Consider the following 24615-nt stretch of genomic DNA (forward strand, 5'->3'; position numbering starts at 1 on the left):
ATTTCACACCTAAGCATAAGAATTCCAGTTAGGAAGCAATATCCGAATATGAAAGAAAACAAAAGGCAGAAAGTCTTTTTAAAAAATTATCAGGCCGACAAAATTTTTTAAGAAGGTAAGCAGTATCTAAGAAGCAGAAACACATGCATGTTGCATTGTAGCATACAATATTGCTAAATATAATAAAGCTCTTACTGATGGTGAGTTGGCTAAAAATAATGCATGCTCCACGTTTGTGATGTTTTATGTCCAGACAAGAAAAATGGTGACTTCTAGAATCAAAACCATTAATAAAAATTTGACATCACAATTAGAGTCAGAGATTGACCAGTTTAAATTTTGCTCCATAGTTATGGATCAAAGCACTGATATAAATGATACTGCTCAATTAAGTATTATTTATGAGAGGTGTTGATGAGAGCTTTGAAATTACCGAGGAAATGACGTGCATGCGTTCTTTAAAGGGAACTATAACGTGATGTGACATTTTTTGTGAATTGAAGGAAGACCTTTTAACTTAGAAAGTGCCTATAACAATATATGCAATATTACGACCAATGGAGCACCAAATATGACAGAAAAAAAAATCTGGATTTCTTGCACTCTTTAATCAAAATTATCTTGGGAACAATGTTGTTTTTCTACATTGTGTTAGACATCAAGATGTTCTGTGTAAATCTGCTATGAATATGAAACCCGTGCTTGATTGTGACCTTCGAGAGGAAGAAGGCCATGACACTTTATATGCATGGCGGAGATTTCTGTCCAATGTTATTGTCGGAAAGTCATCTGGATTTTTTTATTTTCTTCGGAAATATAACTTTATCATGCTGCTTAGTTAATTAAAATAGCTGAAAGAAAGGAGGCTTTATATACATACACACTTTTTAAGCTTTTTATAGATATTTTAATTAACTTTGTGCATAAATATAATTGAAAGAACCGAAAAACAAACGGACATTTTACAAAAATTTAAACGCTGATTAAATATTGCCACTGTCATGATAAATTGAAAGGGGTTCTTAAGATAATAATTAATATTTTACCTAGGCTCAAGTATTAATTTATTCGTGTTTCAGAGCAAAATATATAACCATCAACTTCTATATCTCCAGCATATGTAAATGAAATACTATATAAATTAGCTAAAAAATGTGATAAAAGATATTTCATACAAGAAATATACCTAAATCTTATAACAAAAAAGCCTTCCAACATTCATATTTGAAATTAAATAACCTAACAAACAACATGCACAGCTGGCAATAAAAAAATAATAAACATGTTAATGATAATCATAATTCCCATTATCCTAAAATTTAGAAACTAAAAATATGTATATACACCTGCATATGATTGAAAGAAATGGTGCTAAGAAACATCAACATTACTACTAAATATTCTAATCCTTAATTACTGCATTTTAAATCATATAATATTTAAAAAACATTAAATTTTACATTAGGCGCTAACTGCAGTTCTGTTATTTTTCTCTTTGAATTTGTAGTATATCTCTTGGTATGAATACGAATGTTGCAAGTTAAGTTTTTTAATTATTACATTTGAATACATTCCATTTTCATTGTTAATTTTTGTACATGCTATGCTTGTGATAGCAATAAAATTCAAGATGAATGGGAAAAAACTTTTTATTGTGTGCTAATTAATGAAGAGCAGATTTAAATATGCAGTTCTTACTATTGTGTATATTATTCAAATCATTTCTGCCAAGTATACAAGGGAAAGTACCGAAAGGAATGTTATTGATTTGAAAAAATGAATAAAATGGCCGTGATAACCTGCCATTGTCTAAAACAAGTGTATATAAATATATTTACATGTGATCGAAAGAAAATACTATGTTAAAAATTATCAGCATTGCTACTAATTATTGTACTTTTAACAACTTGCTATTTAAAAAACACTAAATTATTTTTTATTTAATTGGAAATAGTAGTTCTGTTACTTTTTTCTGGTAACTTTTAAACACTGCATAGTTTATGTGTTTTTTAAAATATTGCTACATACACTAAATATGTCAACATGCGCTATTTAAAAATATTTAAAACATTTTTTTAATATTTTAAAATAGTGTGTGTTGTTTGTTAGGTTATCTCATTTCATATTTCCTTCGCACTTATAACACATTAAATTCAATTCAACAGCAATATCACAAAATATTGAAAAGAGCATATCTTTAGAATTTCCAATACACTGTCTCGTGTGCTGGATATAGTCCCACCCCCATACTGTGTTGGCATTGATTGCTTTGAAATCGTTGAATTTGTTAATAAAAAATTCTTTAATGTTTGAAAAAATATGAAATAGTTAATAAAACAAATTCCAGATTTGCGTTTCCAGATGCTCATGTTCGAATGGTGGACTACCTTATTCAAAATATGTCTCTGGGTAGTGCTGTTTTTTCACAGTGTGAGAAACGTACATACATTCATGCAGCTTCTTCATTATTTAATTTCTTTAAATATAATGCAGGGCTGTAATATTTGGTGGCAACAGTTTGAAAAGTTAACTGAGATTTATAGTGAGCCTACGATAAATACCAAAACAGAATTAATAGCCCTTCTGTGCAAATTGCCCCTTTGAGCCTCCCCCCCTTCCGAAAAAAAAAAAAAAAAAAAAAAAAAAACTTTCTTCAGAAATAGCACATTGTTCTCTGTTTTTGTGGCCTCCAGGCTTACTGTTTCTTACTTACAGTGAAATTTGTCTTAATATGAATAATTTAAAGAATGGGCACACTTAGTGGTAATTTAGTATATGCAATTGCATTAAAAGTATATCAAGAGTAAAGGAATTAATTGCTGAACAGGCCATGATTGCTTCTTTGTTTTCAGCATCTAAAACATATATAATAAATCAAAGTAAAATAAAAATTTGATTTACTTTTAATTTTAAATTATATATTATGTACATGCTTTTGATTAAAAATTTGATATATTTAATATTTCATATTCTGATGTTATAGCTAAGTAGCTTATTGTCCATCAATAATGGTAATTGCTGTACAGCATTAATTAAGCATGTTTGGAACTTCATAGATAAAGAATGGGAATAATTGGAAGAGTACCTAAAAATAACTTTATTTAAAATTCATAGGAATGATAATTTTGTAGGAAAGCTTGCAGTGGTTAAAAAATAATAGAAACGATAATTTTACTGCAAAGCATGCGATAATCAAGCAGATGAAGAGTAATTTCAGATTTCTGAATCTAGCTTTTTTAAGAATTTGGTCCGTATCATATACCTTCATGCACAAATAGAATTATATACTATTCAACTGTAAAATTTCATATTCTAGGTCTTAGCCTCAAGTTCTTTTTCGGCAGGATATCACACTTTGGAACCAGTCATTTTATGTATGATTCTTTGCTCTTTGAATGAACCAGCAGGAAAGTGGCATGTATGTAGAAAATGCTATTAACTGAATAAAAGGGGACTCTTTTTTTTTTTTTTTTTTTTTAAGGGGGATGGTTTAGCTGTAATTATTCTTGTAAAATTTCTGCCTCATGTAGTAAAGCAAACAGGCAAAGTGATTTTTGGCAGAAAATAATATTAAAATTTGAAATAACTGTTAATTTTTATTTAATTGAAAAAGGCCCGTGATAACTTCAATGCATGTATATCCCACATCATATTTTAATAAATAGTGGATGTTGGTTATTTGAGGTCAATTATTAAGCATTGTCAGAAAGATTTATTTATTGTTTGTTTGTTTAAATGCTTATGTTCAAGTTATCCTACAAATAATATAATTACCATATACAAAAACCTCTTTTTCTCCTCTTGCCTTGTGCGATTAAGTTATAAGCCTTGTACAGTACAAAGTCCGAAATCCGGACTCGTCGGGACTTCGGCGATTCCGGATTTGGGATTTTTCTGGATATTAGATCATGAGTTTAAATCTAGTAAGATGGTATGTAGAAATTATAAAATTAAAAATATGAAATCGTGATTTATGAAATAATGAAGTATTTATGATCTAAAGGGTATCAAAATTTACAAAAAATAAAAAAGCTTAATATTTGTTTACCGTATTAAACATTTCTTTCAATGTAAGTTTTTTTAACTTGCTTCATTTTTTTGTGCTAATACTTTCTCTTTAATTCTGTAGACAGACATAATCTCTTGTTGAGTTACTTTGTTGAAGTCCTGTAACTGCTGTTTCGAGATTTCCGACTAACTTGTAAATCGAAATTTTCTCATTTTCAGTAACTTATCTGTCACTTTCTTCACTGTCAGTAGCGGTATTTTCTGAATCTAGAACCATACTACAGATTTCACCATTCATTAATTGATTGATGATTGAGAAGCATTGTCATCACAATGAAAAACTTCTTTTATAGCATCTTCATTTATTACCTCTTCTCCACATTTCTTTACAAAATCCGTTAATTGGAAAATTTCACCTTTGTTTTGCGATATCCGAAAACCTTTAAAATTAGTGGCTATCATCAACAAATTTAGCTATCCTTCACTACATATTTGGCTATGCATCATGAGCTTAGCGACTAACGACTAGTTGTTCCGTTAAATTTTATCTTGCATCTATCGCGCACTGAGACAATTAAGCCTGAATGTTATTAGTTATTTATTATACTTATGTCTATTTCTTGCACATGCTTAAGACTTATCAGAGTTCTGAATAAATAAATTTCCACATATACTTAAGCCTTATTGAGGGCTGGCGCTAGATATCTTCTTGCCTGATGCAGTCCCAAATAAAAATTGGATCCTAAATTCTGGGATTCGGTGCGGCCATACGAGCCCTGGCGCTGGTTCTGGGTTTATCTGAATAACAAATCAGTTATTCTTAATTCAAATAGCCCTAAATGTAATCTTTGGGTCTATGAGTATCATCAACAAAATCTATTTTTAGCATATAGAAAGAAATTTTTGGTAAGTTTTTCCTCGTCAACATTTTTAGCTCATTTAACTTAAATCTGTAATCATCGCCAAGTATAATGTCAACATAAAAGGCTACCCTACTTCTTTATTATTCAATTACTAAAAAAATGTGTTTAGCCATTGCTACATGAGTCATTACTCAAGTTGTCATGTTTTGATAAACATGCAGTGATGAAAGGAAAGTATAATAAATAATGATTCTCCTGGTTACTGTCAGATCAACGATGTATCTATGTGGGATGCTTCGGTTTGAGATGTGTGCCAAAGCAGATACGCAGCAACGGAGCCAAATTACTGACCGTACAAATTTATGCTAAATGATTGTTTCTTCAGTAACAAAATATTTTATTTAGTGTCGAAGTGAAATTAAGAATCGGCACTCTCCAGATGTTTTATTATGCGTGGAGGGGGAATCAAATGCACATGCGTAAAGCCCGCGAGAAAAACGTTGTTGGTGGTTTTGAGGTCCGGATAATGGACGTCCGGATTTCGGACTTTGTACTGTATTTATATTTTGAATATGTAAAGTTAATGGTTTTGTAACAGTATATCTGCGTAACTGATAATTTACGATCTAATCTGTACTTCCGATAATATTTAATGTTGTATCATATGTAATCATAAATTGATTTGATATCGAACTTTAAATGGAGGAAACTGAAATATGTAATGGGGATTTACAGAAGTTGTAACCTTGGATCGCTTGCATTAACTGATAAATTACGATCGTTTGATAACTACGCTAAAAAAAAGTATGTTTCTTTCGGATTTATCTGCAGGATATCGTTCGTAAATATTTATGCTTTGTTTTATGTTCGCTGTTATCACTCTCTCTTTCTTTCGTTTTTTCTTTTAATATTGATTATATTGGCAGCTGAGGTAAAGTTCTAAAATTTCGTAATTGAAGTATAATCAGATGATTTCAGGCTACATGTCTGGATTTATCTGAGATTTGTGTGAATTCCCCAGCAGTTTCAGGAATCCTAATGTATCAGCTGCATTTATTTCCTACGATATGCGGGTGATTAATTAATTTCAGTTCAGTTAAACAAAGCATTTTTAGTTTTATTATTGTAGGGAGAGAGTGGGAAAAGACGGAAGTTGCTAACTTATTAGTCTTCTCACTTGTGCCATTGGAAACTGAGAGTGACATACATTCGTTAGAGTTTCTGTCCTTAAAAGCCCTTGTTCATACCTGTCACTGAAACAGATTTGAACACGTACATGCATTGAAAATATATGTTAGTGTTGATGAAGGTTTTACCGCAGGAATTTTTCATAACGCAAAAGAAAGATATCTCGAGAATACGTTGTCCATTTTAATACTTGGTATTTTCATTTTCAGGGCGAAGCCGTTCGTTTGTAAATAAATAAATAAAAAAAAAAAAAAAAAAAAAAAAAAAGGTCTTTTAAATATTGACTCATTATTGAAAGTCGAATTAGAAGGCAGACATTCTGTGAGTCATTTCATACACAAGCTTAACAGCGGCTAAGCGGTAAAATCGCTGAATACTAGTATTCCGACCTGGGTTTGATTCCAGTCGAACGGGCTTGCTGCATGGGCGTTTTCGTGTTTTTTTCCCATGTGTAACATATATACGTGCCAGTTTCCGTTATAAAGTCTTCCACGAAAATATTCCTTCCCTTAGGCAAATAGCCCTAGTAAGCTTTGCCATATCAACTAAACCAACCAACCATTTAAGGGGTCTCCTACACTTAAACCCTTTATGATCTTCGAATATGTGACTGTTGCAAGAATTGGGATTACTTATTTATTTTAAAAGCAATTACTTCCAACTTTTTATGGCTGACTACATAATATAGCTGCTTTCTGAAATCGTAATCAGAAAGATTGTGTTGCCACAAATATTTTTATAATTTAATCCGCTTTATGACAAAAATTTTCGTCATGTTTCCACCTTGCGCGCACAGTTTAAAATTATTTGTTGCATTATTTAATTCCATAGTTTATATATAGCTTTTATAACATTTGAAAACTACTGTAAACAAAAAAAAAAAAAAAAAAAAAAAAAAAAAACTGAGAATTTCATGTTAAATTTTTATTTTATTTGGAGTTGAGTTTATAAAATGTATTTTATTGAAAAAATCTGTAATGTTTTCGCGCAAAAAATTTTTTAATATTAAAATATTCATCAGATTTTTGGTTCAGTTAGAAAATAGTGCCCATATAAAGAATTCCATCCAATTTTATATGTACCATTAGCCATTTTAAAAATATCATGCGCGCAAGATGAAAAAATGACGAAAAATTTTGTTACAATCTGATTAAATGACAAAAATATTTGTGGCAACACAAACTTTCTGGTTACTAGTTTCCAAAGCAGCTATATTATGTAGTCAGCTGTAAAATGTTTGGAGGTAATTACTTTTAAAATAAATAAAATATTTCAATTTTTGCAACAGTCACATAATTCGAAGCTCATTTAAGGCGTTTAAGGTGTATGAGCCCCCTTAATACACAAATAACATAAATTAAGAATTCTTGTTGAAAAAAAGTAAAAAGGGAAAATGCTATTGGAATACTAAAAATGCCCCCCCCCCCCGAGGCAATCAGAAACAGATAGATGTACAGCGTATGTTTACAAAGCGTAGATCTCGCACTAATGTCCATCATCACGCAGCACTCTTTGCCAAGCTTCGTGCAGCTAACTGCATAATGCTCTAGCAAGAAAACTTGAGACGCAAAAATGTCCGTGTGAGTGTTTGGATAAAAGGCCTTTCCGTTTTTTTTTTTTTTTTTTTTTTTTTTTTTTTAAGTTCGATTTTGGTAAACAAACACAGATTCTTTATCAACATTGATAGGAAATAAATTATATAATGCAATTGAGCAGTGGTATTGTTCTCTTTCAGGGCCATGTCTGAAGTGGCCAACTGATACTTTTCATGGAAAAATTTACCAAATCATGACCAAGTGATGCTTACCAAACATTTTCTAGCCGTTTTTTAAGCTCTTCAAATAACAAGTATCTAGCAAATGCGTCATTATGAGAATCGCGACTCCGGCATAGTCTGAAATTTATAATTCCTCCAAAAAATTCTTGTATGTAAAGGGATGGTATTTTCCCTTATCCGCCAAATTACCACTGCTCGAATCTGATTTTTTTTTTTTTTTTTTGTTTGTTTTGTTTTGTTTTCTTTACAGCAGACTGTGAAAATGATGTCTCTAGATGTCGGAATAGTTTGTTCCTCTGTATGAAGCTTCAAAAAATATTCCCCATTTTATGAAAGTACTGCGTTCCTGTAAATCCTTTCGTATGCAGAAGTAGCAAGGATGGACAAAACAGATATTGACGGAAAATAAATTAAATGCGTGGTAGACATAAACATAGTTTTAACATACAAGCATAATGTGCTGGAAAAGCGTGTAGTATTAAACTGAACAGTATTGCTGATATTTGTTGCATATTTTATCTTATCTGGTCGCGAGCTGCTGTTACCGATTTCTAACCGTTTTTTACATCATGTGTAAAGTACTCAATAGATTGGATAATTTCTCTTTCATTTAAGCTACTATTGAAGAGCTTATACTCATTTTGCCTCTAAGATTATGAATTAGATTCATTAATCATACGGTGCACTCTACATTAAGTCGCTCCAGCGATCAACCGAATAGGTAGGTAATTATTTACGGCAAGACGCGAAGGGTTCCTTTGAAGGATCTGCCGTCGAAGACTGAAAAGCTGACTGGCATATGTGTTATGAATCATGCAAACTATAAGAAATTTATAGGAAATCGGGCCCTGTATCTGAGTTTTCAATGTGTTTTGTTATTTAAAGAAGATGCACAGTAAATTTCGTCATATCGTCATAGGCTAATCAAATTAAATACTTTATTTTAGTATTTCAAGGTCACGAAACTATGAAGAGGAGTAGCATTTTGTCTCTTACTTTCAGAATGATCACTCAAATGAATAATTAAAATTTGGAGACTGTGGAGATATGAAAGTCATTGTGAAGCAAAGAAAGGATTAAGCCAATCCGTGGATTAATATAGTAATAAAATTCATTAAAAAAAAGTAACGAAACAGGTGAAAAGAAGAAACTAGTCATAAAAGCCGATGAGATAATGTCCAGCTACAATCGTAGGTATATTTCAAGCAAACTAGTAGAGACGTTAGTGTATTTTGGAAGCAAGAAGAGATGAAAAATGAGCAATGCTGTCGCCGGGACTCGAACCACGGACCTCTCGAATACGCGCCAAGTGAGCTGACAATTACACCAGGAAGGCATGCTAAGAAGGCGGGAGAAATACCTTGTAAGCTTTTGTTAACAAACGATGTGTGTTGAGGACGGTTTCCCCCTTATGTATGCTAGTGATTCCTAACTTTTTTCTACTGATAACAGGTTTAATTGAACACCTATGTTACATTGATTTGTATTTATTATTATTATAAAACACTGATCTAATTAAATGATGCATAGCGTATTCAAGTCCCCCCAAAAACTGTCACATGACTGGTATATGAAACTGGTGTACAAACTAATGCATAATTCATCTTCAGAACGAATACATAATGTGCTTCAATACGCACTTAACTTTCTTCTGCTTAACTTTATTTATTTTCGTCGCAGAAAGGCTCGTTCGAGCAAGTGTGATGTTCGAAAAAAGGAGCAAAATTTTGATTATATTGTTTAAGGTTTCTAAACAGGAAGATCCAAAAAGCCATAACTAACGTATCTAGAAACTTTTAATAAATTAAACTCCTCAAGGGTTGTAACAATCTTTCGCTTGGAAGATCAGCTTAATTGCATTCATGTATTCTATTGAAATATACGAAAAGGCGCAAATACGCATTCTGTACTCGGAATGCTGAATAAAATGTTTTACACTGCTGCCCCAAAACTATTTAATACGCGAGCAGAAGTGATATTCAAACGTTAGAACGATGGATGAACAGTTGATTAAACGGATGCTAGGTAATCTTACGCTTAGCGAATTACCACAAGGAAAATTACTCTCGATTAAAGGTAGCATTTTAACTAAGATTTAAAATCTAGTAAATTTAGGACAAAAGGAGAGTGGAACTACTGAAAAATATCCCTGTCATTGAGCCGGCAACGTCGGGTTAAAAATAGCGACAGCCCGGCATAAAAAGCATTGATTCATTGTAAGATATACTTAACATCTTAAACACCGTTTATTTTAAATCGACGTGCTAACTGCAGACCACAGTAAAGAAAGCGAATTAAATTCAAATTATCCGCCCCTCCCCCCCAAAAAAAAAACCTTACGAGAAGCTCTAGTGCTAAACGAGGGGAAAAATGACTCACAAGGTTACAAAACACCTAAAATAATTCACAAAGATGCACACTGATTCTCAGAGGAACCAGCCTAAATAAATAAATTCGCGGAGTTAGACCCCGAATACAAAATGGAGGAAAGTGACACTGAAGGCGAGTTCACCCAGCCGAAGAAAACGGCAGACCACATTGCCCCATGTTCTCGCTGGCTTCTATGAAAATTGGGAAGATCTAAAAAGAGATTAGAAAAACCAGGAATTAAAAAGATGAAGGGAAATTTAAAAAGAGGCACTCTAAATATCAAAGTCTCTAACAGGGGTAGTCAAGCTTCTTATGCCTACAGCCCACTTTGTACTCAGTAAAATTTTTATATCGCTCACCCGTCTACAGCAAGTTAATTTAGCGCAACTGCAAAAAACGGTGCTTTTTAGGAAGTATCCACGGGTATTTTTGACTAGTAGTAAAACATGAATTCTTAAGCCGTCCGCCTAAACGTAGAAGTTCATTTTCGTCCAAATTCTTGTCAACGCCAATCAATCGAGAAGATTTATTCACAGACTTTTCTCGAGATAATTCTATTGATTCCATTTGGAACTCTGTTTCTTGAACATATCTTTCAGCCTCAGCTAATTCCTGTTCTGTCATGAATCCTTTTATCTTCTCAGATCTCGGTTTGATATTATGAACAAACCTCTTTATCCATGCTGTTACTAGGATAACTCTATGCAAGCTGCTATAATTATTCAAATTCAGTAGCGGTTCGCGTTCTATTTTAACTTCACATGACATCTGTGTAATATTTAATACGTTTAACGCCACGCGTATGTTTTAGGCAATCCCGTCCAGGCCACGCGCTCCGCTTAAAAGCGCTGGTATTGTAGGGCCAGTGATTCGTATCGCGGTAGAAGATAGCAACAAGTTGTGAAAAAGAAGACATTCCGTCGTACAAAAATGCAAGAATATCTAGAAAGCGACAACATAAACTCCAAAGAAAACCGGGAAAAGCGTCTGAAGTACGAAAATACTGTAAATTATGTTAAAAATATGATAAAAATGCAACAGAAGCTGGTAGAGTAATGGCCAGAAAAAAAAAAGACTGTTGTCACATTTTGTAATAGCTGTAATGGAGAACCGTTTTTATGCTTACCGTGTTTCAATGAAATCCAATGAATCAAAATCAAATCATGAATCAAAATTAAGTAAATTTTAAATAGATTTTGTGTAATTTCATAAAACAGTGTAAATTTTATAGTTATATATCATATTACACGCTGTCACCCAGCGGCGGTCGACGCGGCCTAAACGAAAAGGTCTAGTGTCAGCCACAAATGGCTGACGCGACCTAAACGGAAAGTTTAGTGCAGCCACAGATGCTGACGCGGCCTAAACGGAAAATCTAGTGCCAGCCAAGGGTAGCTGACGCGGCCTAAACGGAAAATCTAGTGTCAGCCAAGGGTAGCTGACGCGGCCTAAACGGAAAATATAGTGTCAGCCACAGATGTCTGACGCGGCCTAAACGGAAATTCTAGTGTCAGCCACAAATGGCTCACGCGGTCTAAACGGAAAATCTAGTGTCAGCTACAAATGGCTGATGCGACCTAAAAGGAAAATCTAGTGTCAGCCACAGATGGCTGACGTGGCGCTCAACGTGTTAACCGTCTTTCATTTTCAGTATCTGCATAGTCCCGATGTTTAGTGTTCGTTCGATGTTTTTGAGACTTCTGAAGCCAACCAGGTCCATTCCAAAGCTTATCTGACACAAGAGAATGTGCTTTTTCCCCCGCACGTAATTTTATCAGTTGGATTTTCATGCTCTGGACAAAAATTCCAATTTCGAGTTTCCCATTTTTGTTGGATTACTACAACACGACTGGAGACGAATTGTTTCCAGTCTCGAGTACAACCCTTGATCCAGCACAAACATATTTGCGAATCAGTCCAAAGAAATATGTCATTAGGTTTTATAAATGTAAATGCGGAAAATATACATTTGCATAATCTCGCTGCTATTAGAGCTCCTAGAAGGTCGAGTCGTGGAAGTGTATCTTGCTTAATTGGCGCTAATCGAGATTTAGCTAGCAGAAAACTTGGTATTCCAGCCTGTACTGGATCGTGTCTTGAAGTACGCTACTGCTGCATATGTCTTTAAACTAGCATCGGAAAATATGTGCACTTGCGCTTCGTTAGATAAAAAATCTTCGCAGTAGGTTCGCAGTGGCCAAATTTTGCAGGTAGTTGATTTCACTGCGACTGCAGATAATTATGTAAAGGTTCATCCCAGACTGACGGTAATAAAAGTTTCATTCTAAGAGTAAAAGGTATAGTCATTCTAAAGAGGTCGAAAATCTTGCTTCATGTACGTAACACGGTGCGATTTGTAGCTTGCTTTTCGCCAAAGCGCTCGATCGCTCTTAAAGCATCGGATAAATCAATCTTCAGGATAGCTTCTGCGTTATTCCATACAAGTCCCAAAACTTTCAGTGGTATATCATTAAAGTTCATGAAGGTAGGAAGTAAGAAGGAGAGCCCCTATCCGGTATTTATGTAAAATAATATAAAAACAAATTATAAAAAAAATGTGAAAGGTTTCAGATTTTAAATTACGTCCAAAGGGGGCCTTTTTAAACGTTTTGTTTTTTAAACGTTTGTTGTTTAAATTACGTCCAAAGGGAGCCTTTTTAAACGTTTTGTTTATTACCTTTATTTATTAAATATCACGTTCTTTGCACTTAAACCATAAAATTCAGTTCAATAGCAATGTCTCAAAATAATTTTTAAATGAGCAGCATATCTTTAGGATTTCCGATACACAGTTCCGCGCGCTGGAGATAAAAAGGTCCCCCCCCCCCGTAGAGTGTTGCCATTACTCGCTTTTAAATCTTTGATTTTGTTACTCAAAAATTCATTCAAGTTTTACAAAATATGAAATCGATCATAAAACAAATTCCAAATTTCAAATTTGATCTTCCACATGCCCATATTCGTAGAAGAATCAAGTCATTCAAAATTCAATGGCTCTATGTATCGTTGTTTTATCACAATGCGAGAAATATACATGCATTTATGCAGATTTATATATTTCAACAGGTCATTCGTGCAGTATACATAAATGTGATCCAGTTGAATTGAATAATTATGCAATAAAGTATACTGTAGACTTATGTTGACATACTGTAGTACTAAATAAAGAAATGCTAAATATGCTGCATACTGTCTCGTACGAACGGAAGTGTGGGATTTTGATAATATTAGTCGTATCCTCAAAGACGAATGAAAATGGAAGACTTTCATTTTGTTGTACTATTTCGAGGGACGGCAGGAAGAAATATTCTTTTGCTTCATAAGGAAGAGCCGCCTTAAACGGGAAGCGTAATGGCAGACCGCACATTGAGTTGAACAATGTTAAGCAAATTTCGCTTACTGCGCATGCTTGATGGTGTACTTTGGCGCGGGAAGAAATATTGGCGACTAAGCAACCCTACGCTAGCTTATTCGTGATCACCATGGCTGTCGAATGTGTTCGAATGATGTTTACAACTGTAATGTTGTGGAACTTTGCTTATTAGTTATTTTAACTTCTATACCGATTGCACTTATTTTTCTAATATATATTTCATTGTAATTTGTCAATAACATTGCATTTAATATTTGTTAACATATGTTCGTAATAATTCGTTATTTAAATGTAATTTGTTTACATGTTATAATTCAGTAATTGTAAACTGGAGTATCTCGCTTAGTTTGTTAGCGTATATTCGCGCTTTTATTTTCTCATTAAGAATTTAATAACTAGCATTAAGGAATTGTAAAATTTCTTCAGTGTTATTTGCAAGCACTTGTTATATTCCTCAGTGTTTCTTTATGTATGTACGAATGGAACGTATGGTAAATCCTGAATTGTTTTTATTGCTTAAAAGTATAATGAATAAATTTTCAACTAATATATCCTAAATTTCAGTCTTTTTCTGAACGAAAATTTGTACAGTTCCAAAGGAATGTGCAGAATTTTATAGGTATTATATTTTACATTTTGAATGCAAACACTGCTTCACATTACTTCGCAATAATTTCAGCTTTCTAGTTGTTTGAGCAGTACAGCAAAAAATAGTATTTTAACACAGTAATTAATTTACATTTACATTATACTCTACGAAGATTTAAACGCCAGATTTGTTTACAATCAGATGGCGGTACATCTACCATATACCGTATTTATCTTCTTTTCAAATCGCGCCAACATAGTAATTACGCCAAATTGTTTTCTGGGCATGCGCAGTACGCGACATTCGTTTAACACTGTTCAACTCAATGTGCGGTCTGCCATTACGCAAACGGGAAGGTAGTTAGTGACTCTGGCTGCTTTACCGAAGGGCCCGGGTTCGAATCCCGGAGATGCCGTGGATATAAATTGTTTGTTCCTTCATAGGAGGCAACGGTGGCCCGCTATTAGGTGCCTTCATAATAAAGTGACCACTGCTTACGGCCTTAGTAGTGCCCAACTCCTAAAATGGCTAGTGCTCACTGTTGGGGGGGGGAAAGCATCATGAGAAAGGGGGAAAGAAAGCGGCAGTAATGAATGAGTTAAGGAGAATGTAGAGAAAAATGTCAACAGAGAAGTTTATATTCGAAAACGGGAGAGGTAAGCACTTTCTAACCGCGGGCCCCTTTGGATATAATGATTGGAAGCGATAATGCTGCATTGCAAGGTATATTCTTTTTTCAATGCGTCGCATTCCTGCTGCTTGCTTGCTGTCTTGCGAATATTTTGCCGCTGATCCATCGTATTTGTGGTAAAGTGTTGAAAAGCTGCAAATATAATTAAGGACGGGCACGCAGATTGCGCTCATTGTTATGTGTGAATCCTAGTAACATTGAGCTTCTCAAGAATTGCTTTGTCAAGAAATATGTTAAATTGTCACGACAGCCACATTTATTTGACTTCAGCTACGCATTTACGCCATGGACCTTATAAGAAATAATAAGGTCCATGATTTACGCATCTACACGTCATCACCATCTACAACACTGACCTTAGTTGAAAGAATCTGAATCTTCTCCATTTTTACCAGTCTTTCACTATAATAATGCAGTACCAATGGCTAGTTTAGGCAGTCGAACTTGGCTTGATCTGAATCTTGGTGAAAGGGATGGCTGCTTTGATATTTTCATGGTTGTACATATTTGTAACTCTTTTTCCTTAGATAGGTAATCTTCGTTTGCTTTGCTGTATTAATACAACAAAAATTTGTTCTTCATCAACAGTCCGTGTAATTTAACGTCCCTCTGTGCAAAAAACAATTAATTGCTAAGAAACCCCTGTTCACTTCTCTTTGAAAAAGTATAAAATGTTTAATTTTCCTTATTAACGTTGCTTTTATCTCATTACATGGGTAGATACAACATTCATTTAGCAGCTGCGTCAAGTTCTTGGTAAATTTTTTTTTTTCAATGACAGCTACGTTATATTTAAAACTTATTTGAAATTTGCCTGTTAACTCGTCTAACTAGAGGGAATCTTCACTAATTTGCGGGCCCACCAGCGGCCGAGCGGTACAGTCGCTGAACACAGGTAGTTCGGTCCGAGGTTCGAATCCCGCGAACGGGCTGGCTGCATGGGTGTTTTCGTGGTTTTCCCCATATGTAACGTGTATACGAGCCAGTTTCCCCTAGAAAGTCCTCCACAAAGGCATCCCTCCCCCTTAGGCAGATAGCCCTTGTGTGCTTTGCCATAATTAAATACACCAACTAAATACACACCACTAATGTGCGTTATTGTAATGTATTTCTTATTTCACTGTTGTGATATTTTTTTAAAATTCTGTTCTTGATTGTATTAAATATAAGATATCAGGAATTTGGCTATTTTTAACTGGGATTTTTTTGTGTATCTACTTTTTTTTTAGGTGGGGAGTTATTTTTTGTTCATTATGAAGTGTGTTACTGTTCGGCTGTCAGTTCAGATGCTCCAAATGAAACGCACGGTGTTCTCTCTAAAACAAAAATGCCTATTTTTATTTTCAGTGCGCGAAAGTTGCCTTTTATGATTAATTTCTGTTGAATTTTGTACTGAAGTGTTAACGTTTTATCGTCAAGTAAGGCATCCGAATGGAAAAATTTCCTTATATTTAAGTCACCATAATCCTTTTTTTTACGATCCAAAATGTTTGTAATAGCTCCTGCACCATTCATTTTACTTGCCTGCTCATGGCGTATAAATGAACTTGAAAAATATATCTAGCAAAATTTTATAGTTTGAAATTTACTTAGACACAGCTTTTTTTGATATTTGAAAAACTGAAAATCGTTTCTGGTCCTGTAGAAAATCGTGACCTCAGGTCGGGAGGGGGGGGGGTAGAGAACAGATGGTGGTGGCATCATCACGTGCCTTGTTGCTGCCAGATGTTTTATTTCCCACTTCTTCCCCCTTGGCAGCGCCCATTTCAAGCGGTACTGATAAATACGACTGTTGGTTTGGCATTTCATATTGTAAATAAAATCAGCTGACTACATAAATACAGTTTGTTACAGATTTGGATTTTAAACATTACCTCCGGCGTGTTTTGCTAGATATTAAGTTTGTATCAGCATGTATGAGGATAAATATGCCCACTTTTACGACTTATTTATATTAATATAAAAAGTGTCAGATCGTAATATTTAACTTCTTTATAACATTGCACGAGAAGTTAAAATTTAATTTCGGTTGTGATTGCATCAAGGCACATTCCTTGTCTCCATGTTTATATGTATTTTTATATTTCTACCAAAGAACAAAAAAGATAGCCTTTCATTTGCGCTTTTGCAGCCGAGGATGATGGTTCGGTAAAACCATCGAAACTAGTCCTGTCAAAATTTGAAAATGTAACGCTGATTTTTGTTGTTTGACTTCTTAATTAATAGCCTTTTTAATGCTGTGCATTAGTGAGGAGGAGAATGTCTATGCAGAAGTTTTTAAAAAAAATAATAGTTAGTATGGTGTACGCAACTCAGTTTTGAGAAGTGTCTGTAGAGAAGACTCAGTAGTGTATTTGTTATTCCACAATCGAGTTTAATAACAAATTTTATTAGAATTTTTTAAATGGGTTTATTTAGTTTCAAAATGTAAAAAAATTATTATTTTTAGGATAATTTTATGCATTTTATGGTAAAGGATGTTTCTTCCTCTCATCACAACATTTCATCTTCTAAGGCAGGTGTGATTCATGGCCACTCTGTATTATGCTTGCTTTTGGAGAACATCCTATATTCAGACAAGTTACAGTACAAGTTCACAAACATTTGGTAATTCAGTGCACATTTGTTTGGGTGCTGTTTGGCATACAATTGTGCTGCAGACCTTCCATTGCAGTGAACTTCACCATACAGTATGTGCCTAATCTCCATTTTCATATTCATGAATTGTGCTATCAGTCTTCAGTAAGAACTTGAAAATGACTAATGCTGGGAGCATTCCATTTACAGCTCTGGCAAACAGAGCCCTCATGCAAATAATCAACACTTTCAAACATGCAAAACTGCAGATTATAAGAACCTGGCACATAGCCAGAAAACTTTGGGCAACATCATTATTAGGAAGATCATGACTTATGTCTGGTCTTTAAATGTCAATTTGCAGTCACGATGTGTTCATATTTTCCATCCTAACATCTCTGCAGGTGACTGTTGACGGTTTTCTTGCAACAGCCTCTAATATCCTCCCATCATATTAGGAGCGCATTTCCAGTCCTGCTTTTTTATGAAATATTTGTAATTTAACAAAAAAATTGAGCTTTTTTTCAAACAATAAATAATATGAAATTGCAGGTTTTTTAAACTTTTTTGTGCTCCTCATCTCCAAAATTCACATTAGGATCTATAGTGTTTCGATAGTAGTGAGTTTAGTAAACAATTGTCGAAAAACATAAAAATTTCGAGCTTGATGTATGAACAGAAGATTTGAGTTTAATTTCCCCCCTTTTTTGCTTAACTAGGCAACTTTTCCAGTGTATATAAATAGAAAAATAAGGAAAAGTGATTTTCTGGCACACTGTATTACATATCCTTGCTTTTTCTTGAAACTCTTCTGTATTATTCCTCCAGAAGTTAGAACCCATGTACCCACAATGCACTAACAAATCAAGTAGTAAAACAAAAATAATTCCTGTATGTAGAATCCATTTTAAAATGGAGGGGGGGAGCATGCTTTCGGAACAGCTTGAAGAAGGGGACAATTGTATAAATATTTAAAACATAAGCAATTTCAGAATCTTTTGCTAAATTGCCCGAGTAAAAATGCATGCATATACACATTTACAAATATATGCATGCTTTTTTATACACACATACACGTTTAAAACATTTTTAAGGAGCATTTAATATAACGTTAATTAAACTTTTATTTTTTTAAGTGTGTATATACAGATACACGCTTAAAGAAATTGAGGACGTCAAAAATTGAAAGGAGAGTGATTATTAAAAAAGGTTTTGCAACAAATCCAATATAAACTCTGCTATTAATATAGTAGACTCACTCCAGCAATGAGGGTGCCCTCTGGTAAGTAACCGGAGAAAGGCTTCAGTACTGGCCAAGTGATGAACGTGTTAGGTTGTATCAGACCCTTTCTCTGTAATATTCTTAAAATTAAATGTGATGTCCATGTGTAACTTAAAAGCTGTTAATAAATTATTGCTACACTAACGGACTCTTTTATGACCCCATCCAACATGACCCCCTAGTTTGATACTGTTCTGTTATTGAGATTGGATTCAGAAATGTTCGTATAAATGTATGTGTTCATATATGATTGTATGTATACTGCATAAAAAAAATGGGACAGTTCTTTATCTCCCATTCTTTTGAGCCGATTGATGCATTTCAACTTGCATTTTTCATGTCTTGAAAGCACAACTTAGGATATGTATTAGATTTATTTATATACAGCATTGTTCTAATGTAGGTAGGTATTTTGACATAAAATCGGACTTTTTTAAGATGACATGCCGATTTTTTCCCCCATATTTCAATTCTGCGACTCAAATTATGCCAAACTGCCAAATTTCGTAAAAATTGCACGAGTAGTTTTTAAAAAATTATCTGTCGAAATTTTAGCTCCTCAATGTTAATTGAATTTTGTATGTATTTATTAATCTGTCTTTTTTTTTATTTAACGTATTTAATTCTTCCTTTCACATTTCGAAATTTAGGTTCATTCCAAATAAAATTCGTCCATTTTTAATGATTTATTTTTAAAATTTGTATTTTTAAATAATTTTTATAAATTTTTCAAAAAAATGTTTAATTATAACGTGTACAGTTTTTGACATCATCCTAAAGTAGATGTGTTTCTAAGTATACCTGCAAAAAATCGGAGCTTTTTATTCAAAATTTACAAAGATATACGGGAATTTATATATTGGCACGTTTTGAAATTTGGCATATTTGTTGAAAGCGATAAAATATCAAATGTGGTTTAGGCATTTTTATTTGAAAGAATAATGTGACTTTCCCCCCAATGCACAAAGTAAAAAGGAAAATAGGTTGCGATAAATTAAGTAGTACACCAAGTGAATTATTCGTGCACAAACTGAAAAATATGGCAAGAGAAATTTTTGAATTTCTCCATAAATTTTGCACGAAATTTTACAAAATTTAATATTTAGGCATAATTTGAGTCGTAGAATTGATATATGGAAAACAATTGGCATATCATTTCAGAAAAAGTCCAATTTTGTGTGAAAACCCCTATGTTAGAACAATGCTGTATATAAATCTAATATATCTAATATGTAAGTCATACTTTTGAGACATGAAAAACACAATTTGGATTTTGTTAATTGGCCCAAGAAAATGGGAGATACAGAACTGTGCCCCCCCTTTTTTTTTGCGCAGCGTACATGCACACCATATATTCAGACAAAGACATGCATGCATACATATATTTCTGAATTCAATCCCAATAACAGAAATGTACCAAAAGGTCTTTTAAAATATTTAAATGTTTGATAATTAGTTATTGGCAGGATGGATCACACACACAGTTTAGGCATCATTTTATTAAGAAATGAAATAAAAGAGATTTATTGAAATGTTTAATTTAAAGTGAAAAGCATTTTCATTTTTAATTAAACATTTTTTTAGGAGGAGGGTATGTAAAATTCTTAATTGTAAAATATTTCTTTACTTAATTTATTATTGTACTATGAAATTATATGAAAGGAATTTCTTAAAAATGTTTTAAATACTCCAAACTTAATTATTAATTATTACTTAAAGTAATGTTACAAAGAAACTTCGAAGGGCTCTAGTATCTTATTATCCAGTAAATTATATGTTGACAACTGTAAATATCTATTTTTTTTTCTTTTTTTTTTAAAGCTCTGAGCCTTATTTAAATGTTTAAAGTTTAACAAAGGAGGGGAGTGAATTAGATTAGGTTATGCTTTTTTTTATGATAATATTAATAATAATTTCTTTTCAGCCTTTACGTCCTCTGTTCAGTTCGAAACCTCAGCCTACACTGCGTAACCCAAGTGCCCCAATATCTGCCACTATTCCAGGTGCTCATCCCTTTCGACCTCAAAGTTGTCTTGGGCCATATCTTTCACGTTATCCTGCGCCTCCTCCATATGGATCCTTTCCCCCATCTGCAGTAAGTGAATTTTTAATTTTCCCAATTTCTATTTTTGCTTTACTAGCCACTTGTGCTCTCAGCAATCTAAAGCAGCTAGTATAAAAAAGGAAAAATATATAATTTTAGTGAGCCTAGCTAATGTAATTTCATGGGTGTAGCTTGTAATTAATAATAATTGATAAGAACAACTGTGTTTATTGTGTTTAAATGACTTAGTTAATAGTTAATGGATTGAATTTAAAAGAAAAAATATCTTACACTTACTGAATGGCAATGCCCTGAAGCCTGGAAGATAAAAATATATTATTTTGGGCAGTGAAAACAAACATCTTTCTTTTCATTTGCTGAGTTTGATTAAATTTGAAATATCTTATGTTTTACCAAGTGGCAACATCCTGCTTTTAAGTCATTGAGTTTATTTATCAAAATATCATTAAATTTGTACAAAATATGAAATTAACAAAAAACAAAATCAGAGTTGAGGCTACGAAGAACGTGTTCACGCTCAAAATATGGTGGTTCTAGGTGCTGCCATTTTTCCACAGTGAAAGGAATGCATACCAGATTCTTAATTATTTAATAATAGAACTATGGGCTACAAGTTTCTTATATTTTAGTGTATACAATCATTGTTTCTTGTAGTAGGCAAAATAATCATAATTATGGAAGACTTTATAAATACAGTACAAAGTTGAAAATCTGGGCATTGAATATCTGGAATATATTCCTTTCTTTTTTTGTTTGCTTGTGTCCTTCTTTTAAAAATTTATTTTATTTTATGTAATACATGTTTGCGCATGGCTGATTTTTGTAGCATTGTGTATCTGAATTTGCAAGCCTTGATCCCTCCTTGGTAGAAGGTGTTTATTATTATTTTAGGAAAGTAAATAACAAATTATCTTGTAATCTCTATAGAAGTTACATGATATCATTTATCACTTTCTGTCCCATTCTCTCTCTCATTTTCATTATTTCTTTCTGAGAGAGATAGATAAAACTTGACAATAATTCTTACTTTGCAGTGTTTGCAATAGCAAATTTGTAATAGCAAAATTATCTAGCTTTGAAAGCAAAAGTCTATTAGCTTTTAATGAAAATTCTGTCATAATTTTTTGCATTTCTTCATGCTAATTGGAAATATTTAGTAGACTATGTTTGTTTGTTGGGTACTAGGATTTAACCTTTCTGTTAATTTGAAGAAAATTTATTGTCCACAGTTTTCAGATGGAAACAAATTTTTAAAAAATTGAAGCATTTGTGTTATTATTATTATTATTATTTTAGTGACAGTTTAAAAATAGCATTTGAAATTCAACAGGTTGATGAATATTAATAAGTGTTGATATTATGGTATCATCATAAATACCATATTGTCTCAGACTCTTTGTTAGTTAGAAGGTAGTTCCAACACAGTGTGCACAGGATTGAATGGGGAGACAAAATATAGTTGGAAAACTGCTTTATTTAGTTATACTTAGTTGTCAGGCAGACAGACAGTCAACAAGGGGCTCCAGGCTCCTCCAGGGTGCATGCTACTGAAGGCAAGTCACTTTTTTGTTTCCCAAAACCCTTCCAATCATTCTTTCTAAAAGACAAAATTAATAGTTTAGTTAGTCTGAAAGCTTTGCAATTTAAAAATTAGAGTGATACAAGTTTGTATGATAACTAGATTACTATTTATTATCATCATAGACAAAATAATGATGCAAATAAATTAAATAGAAAATAAAATAAATGAAAGCAAATGGAATTTTAGAATCTTGATTATGCAGGGGATATTGTGCTACTATCTGCTCAGTTTCATTATATGCAATAAAAAACACCGTTGTTTGAGGGGGCAGTGATGATCTGATGATGAATGGAAAGGAAATTAAGAGCTTGAACTGAAAATAAAAAAACCTTCAGAATTAATTACAAAAGAAAATAAAGTAGAGCAGTTCTTGCAACTACTAGCTGTAATGCGTAATATAGGAAGTGCTTAATTGCTATCACTGAATTCATCAACCTTAAGTTATCTAAGCCCAATATTGGCAGATTGAGACATTTGCTTCTGTAGCACTTTTTGTTGTATGGCTATTATCACATGAGGGGGAGATAACTCAAGGCCAATACTTTATTTATAATTTAGCAGTGTACGTTACACAAGTGCATTAAGATTTATTTGTTTGTTTATTAGCATAAGGGGAAACTTGATATTAGAAGGAAAAACTTTTAAATTTCATATATTTCTAATATATAATGTCATGATTAAAGGTCTCATAGGTTAAAGTTTTTATTGCTTGGGATAGAGTTACTAATCTGCGAGCAATTTTTTTTAAGCTGCTTAATAATGTGATCTTTTTCAAATTCTTTAAATATATCATTCGCGTCAATACCGAATTTAAAATCTGTACTTATATAATAACAATATAAGTTTATGTCTGTTAAGTACTGTTAGAAACAAAGCATTTTAATAACGAGTGATGTGAAGCATGATTTAAAAACTTCTGATTTATGGTAGCAAAGTGCAAAGTATGTATAAATATAAAGAGTGGCTGTTTATTTTATTATACTTAAAATAAAATAAATATAAAACATACAATGTATTTATAAATGTTTCACTTTTTGCTGTTTGTGATTATCTTGTTGTGTCATCTATAAGCAAAGATGAGAAGTGGGAGGGTACTGACTCCCAGCATTTTTAAAGATAATACATTACCCTGGAGTTGAACTCCTTTCCCTAGAATCCAAGCATTTTATCACCAAGCAAAAGTGCACTGCTCTTTGTCTTGCAGATATTTTGATCTCTTTCTTGATGCAAGAACTTGATTTGTCATCAAGACTGATGCACAGTTCCCTGCCGAAAATGTAAGATGGCAGGGTGTGACTGGATTGGTCAATGTGATAAGCCTGTATTGTGGGCGTGAGCCCCATGTATTTATGCAACTCACCGTTGCATTGGTGAGCTTTTATGACAACACATGAGTGTGCTTAATTGCGCCTTTTATTACATTGTGAGACAGGCATTACTCATGTCTTAAGGCATTTTTTCAAGGTGGTTAGATGTTTGTCTCTTTGTCTTCTCTGTGGTCATTAGTGTGGCATTCTCTGGTATTGTTGCTTATTGGTGTTTTTTTTTATTTATTTTTATTCATTTGTTTTGTGTTTGTCTTGTGGCATCATTTATTATCAAGGATGGGAAGTGTAGTGATGCGAGATTCCAGTTGAAGATGGTAAATTGACATTGGGGTCAAATTGGGATCAGTCACCAAAATATTTGGCACTACGTTTTTTGTTTTGCAGATATTTGACTTATATTTCCTGGTGAGAGTGCTTAATTGGTTATCAGGATCACATACAGTTGTTATATTGCCTCACTGAAATTGAGAAGCTTTAATGAGGGACACATTGCAAGCTGCTGAAATCCTCTGTTGTTAGTTGCAAAATTGTAATTTTTGTAACATCAGATAGAGATATTATTGGGAAAGTTATTATTTCTTTGTAGGAGCATACAATCTCACACCTGCTAATGGCACGAAGGTCTGTCATCGGTCTAAGATTGCAACTTGTGAGCCAACCATGTGTGGATTTTCTTATCTTCATGTTGTTTGGTAGTGATCTATCAGGTGCTGTCAGCAGGAAACAGACCCAGGAAAGCAGACGGATCAGAAGAAAAGGAATAACATGCTTTTGTTTGGGAGTATTATATTTGGATTCTATGTGACAGACACCAGTTTAGCTCCGAGGTTATTTATTACATTCAAGTGCAATGGAAGCTTCCTTTGTTGCACTTCCTATCCTTGCTAATAGATGGCACCATGAAATACAGCAGCAACAACAA

General features: G+C 33.3%; 1 protein-coding gene across 4 annotated transcripts in view; it reads left to right on the forward strand.

Moving 5' to 3' along the window:
- Positions 1-24615, forward strand: part of shep (RNA binding motif single stranded interacting protein alan shepard) — a 220221-nt gene that overhangs the window by 47685 nt on the left and 147921 nt on the right. For all 4 annotated transcript variants that reach the window (XM_085812706.1, XM_085812708.1, XM_085812709.1 and 1 more), the window contains one exon: positions 20643-20813. In XM_085812706.1, coding sequence (XP_085668832.1) covers positions 20643-20813 — 171 coding nt within the window. The remainder of the gene's footprint in view (positions 1-20642; positions 20814-24615) is intronic.

Source organism: Stegodyphus dumicola, chromosome 3 (genome assembly GCF_044657685.1).
Source record: "Stegodyphus dumicola isolate Sdum_Otavi_A_Nest chromosome 3, ASM4465768v1".
Classification (NCBI taxonomy): Eukaryota; Metazoa; Arthropoda; class Arachnida; order Araneae; family Eresidae; genus Stegodyphus; species Stegodyphus dumicola.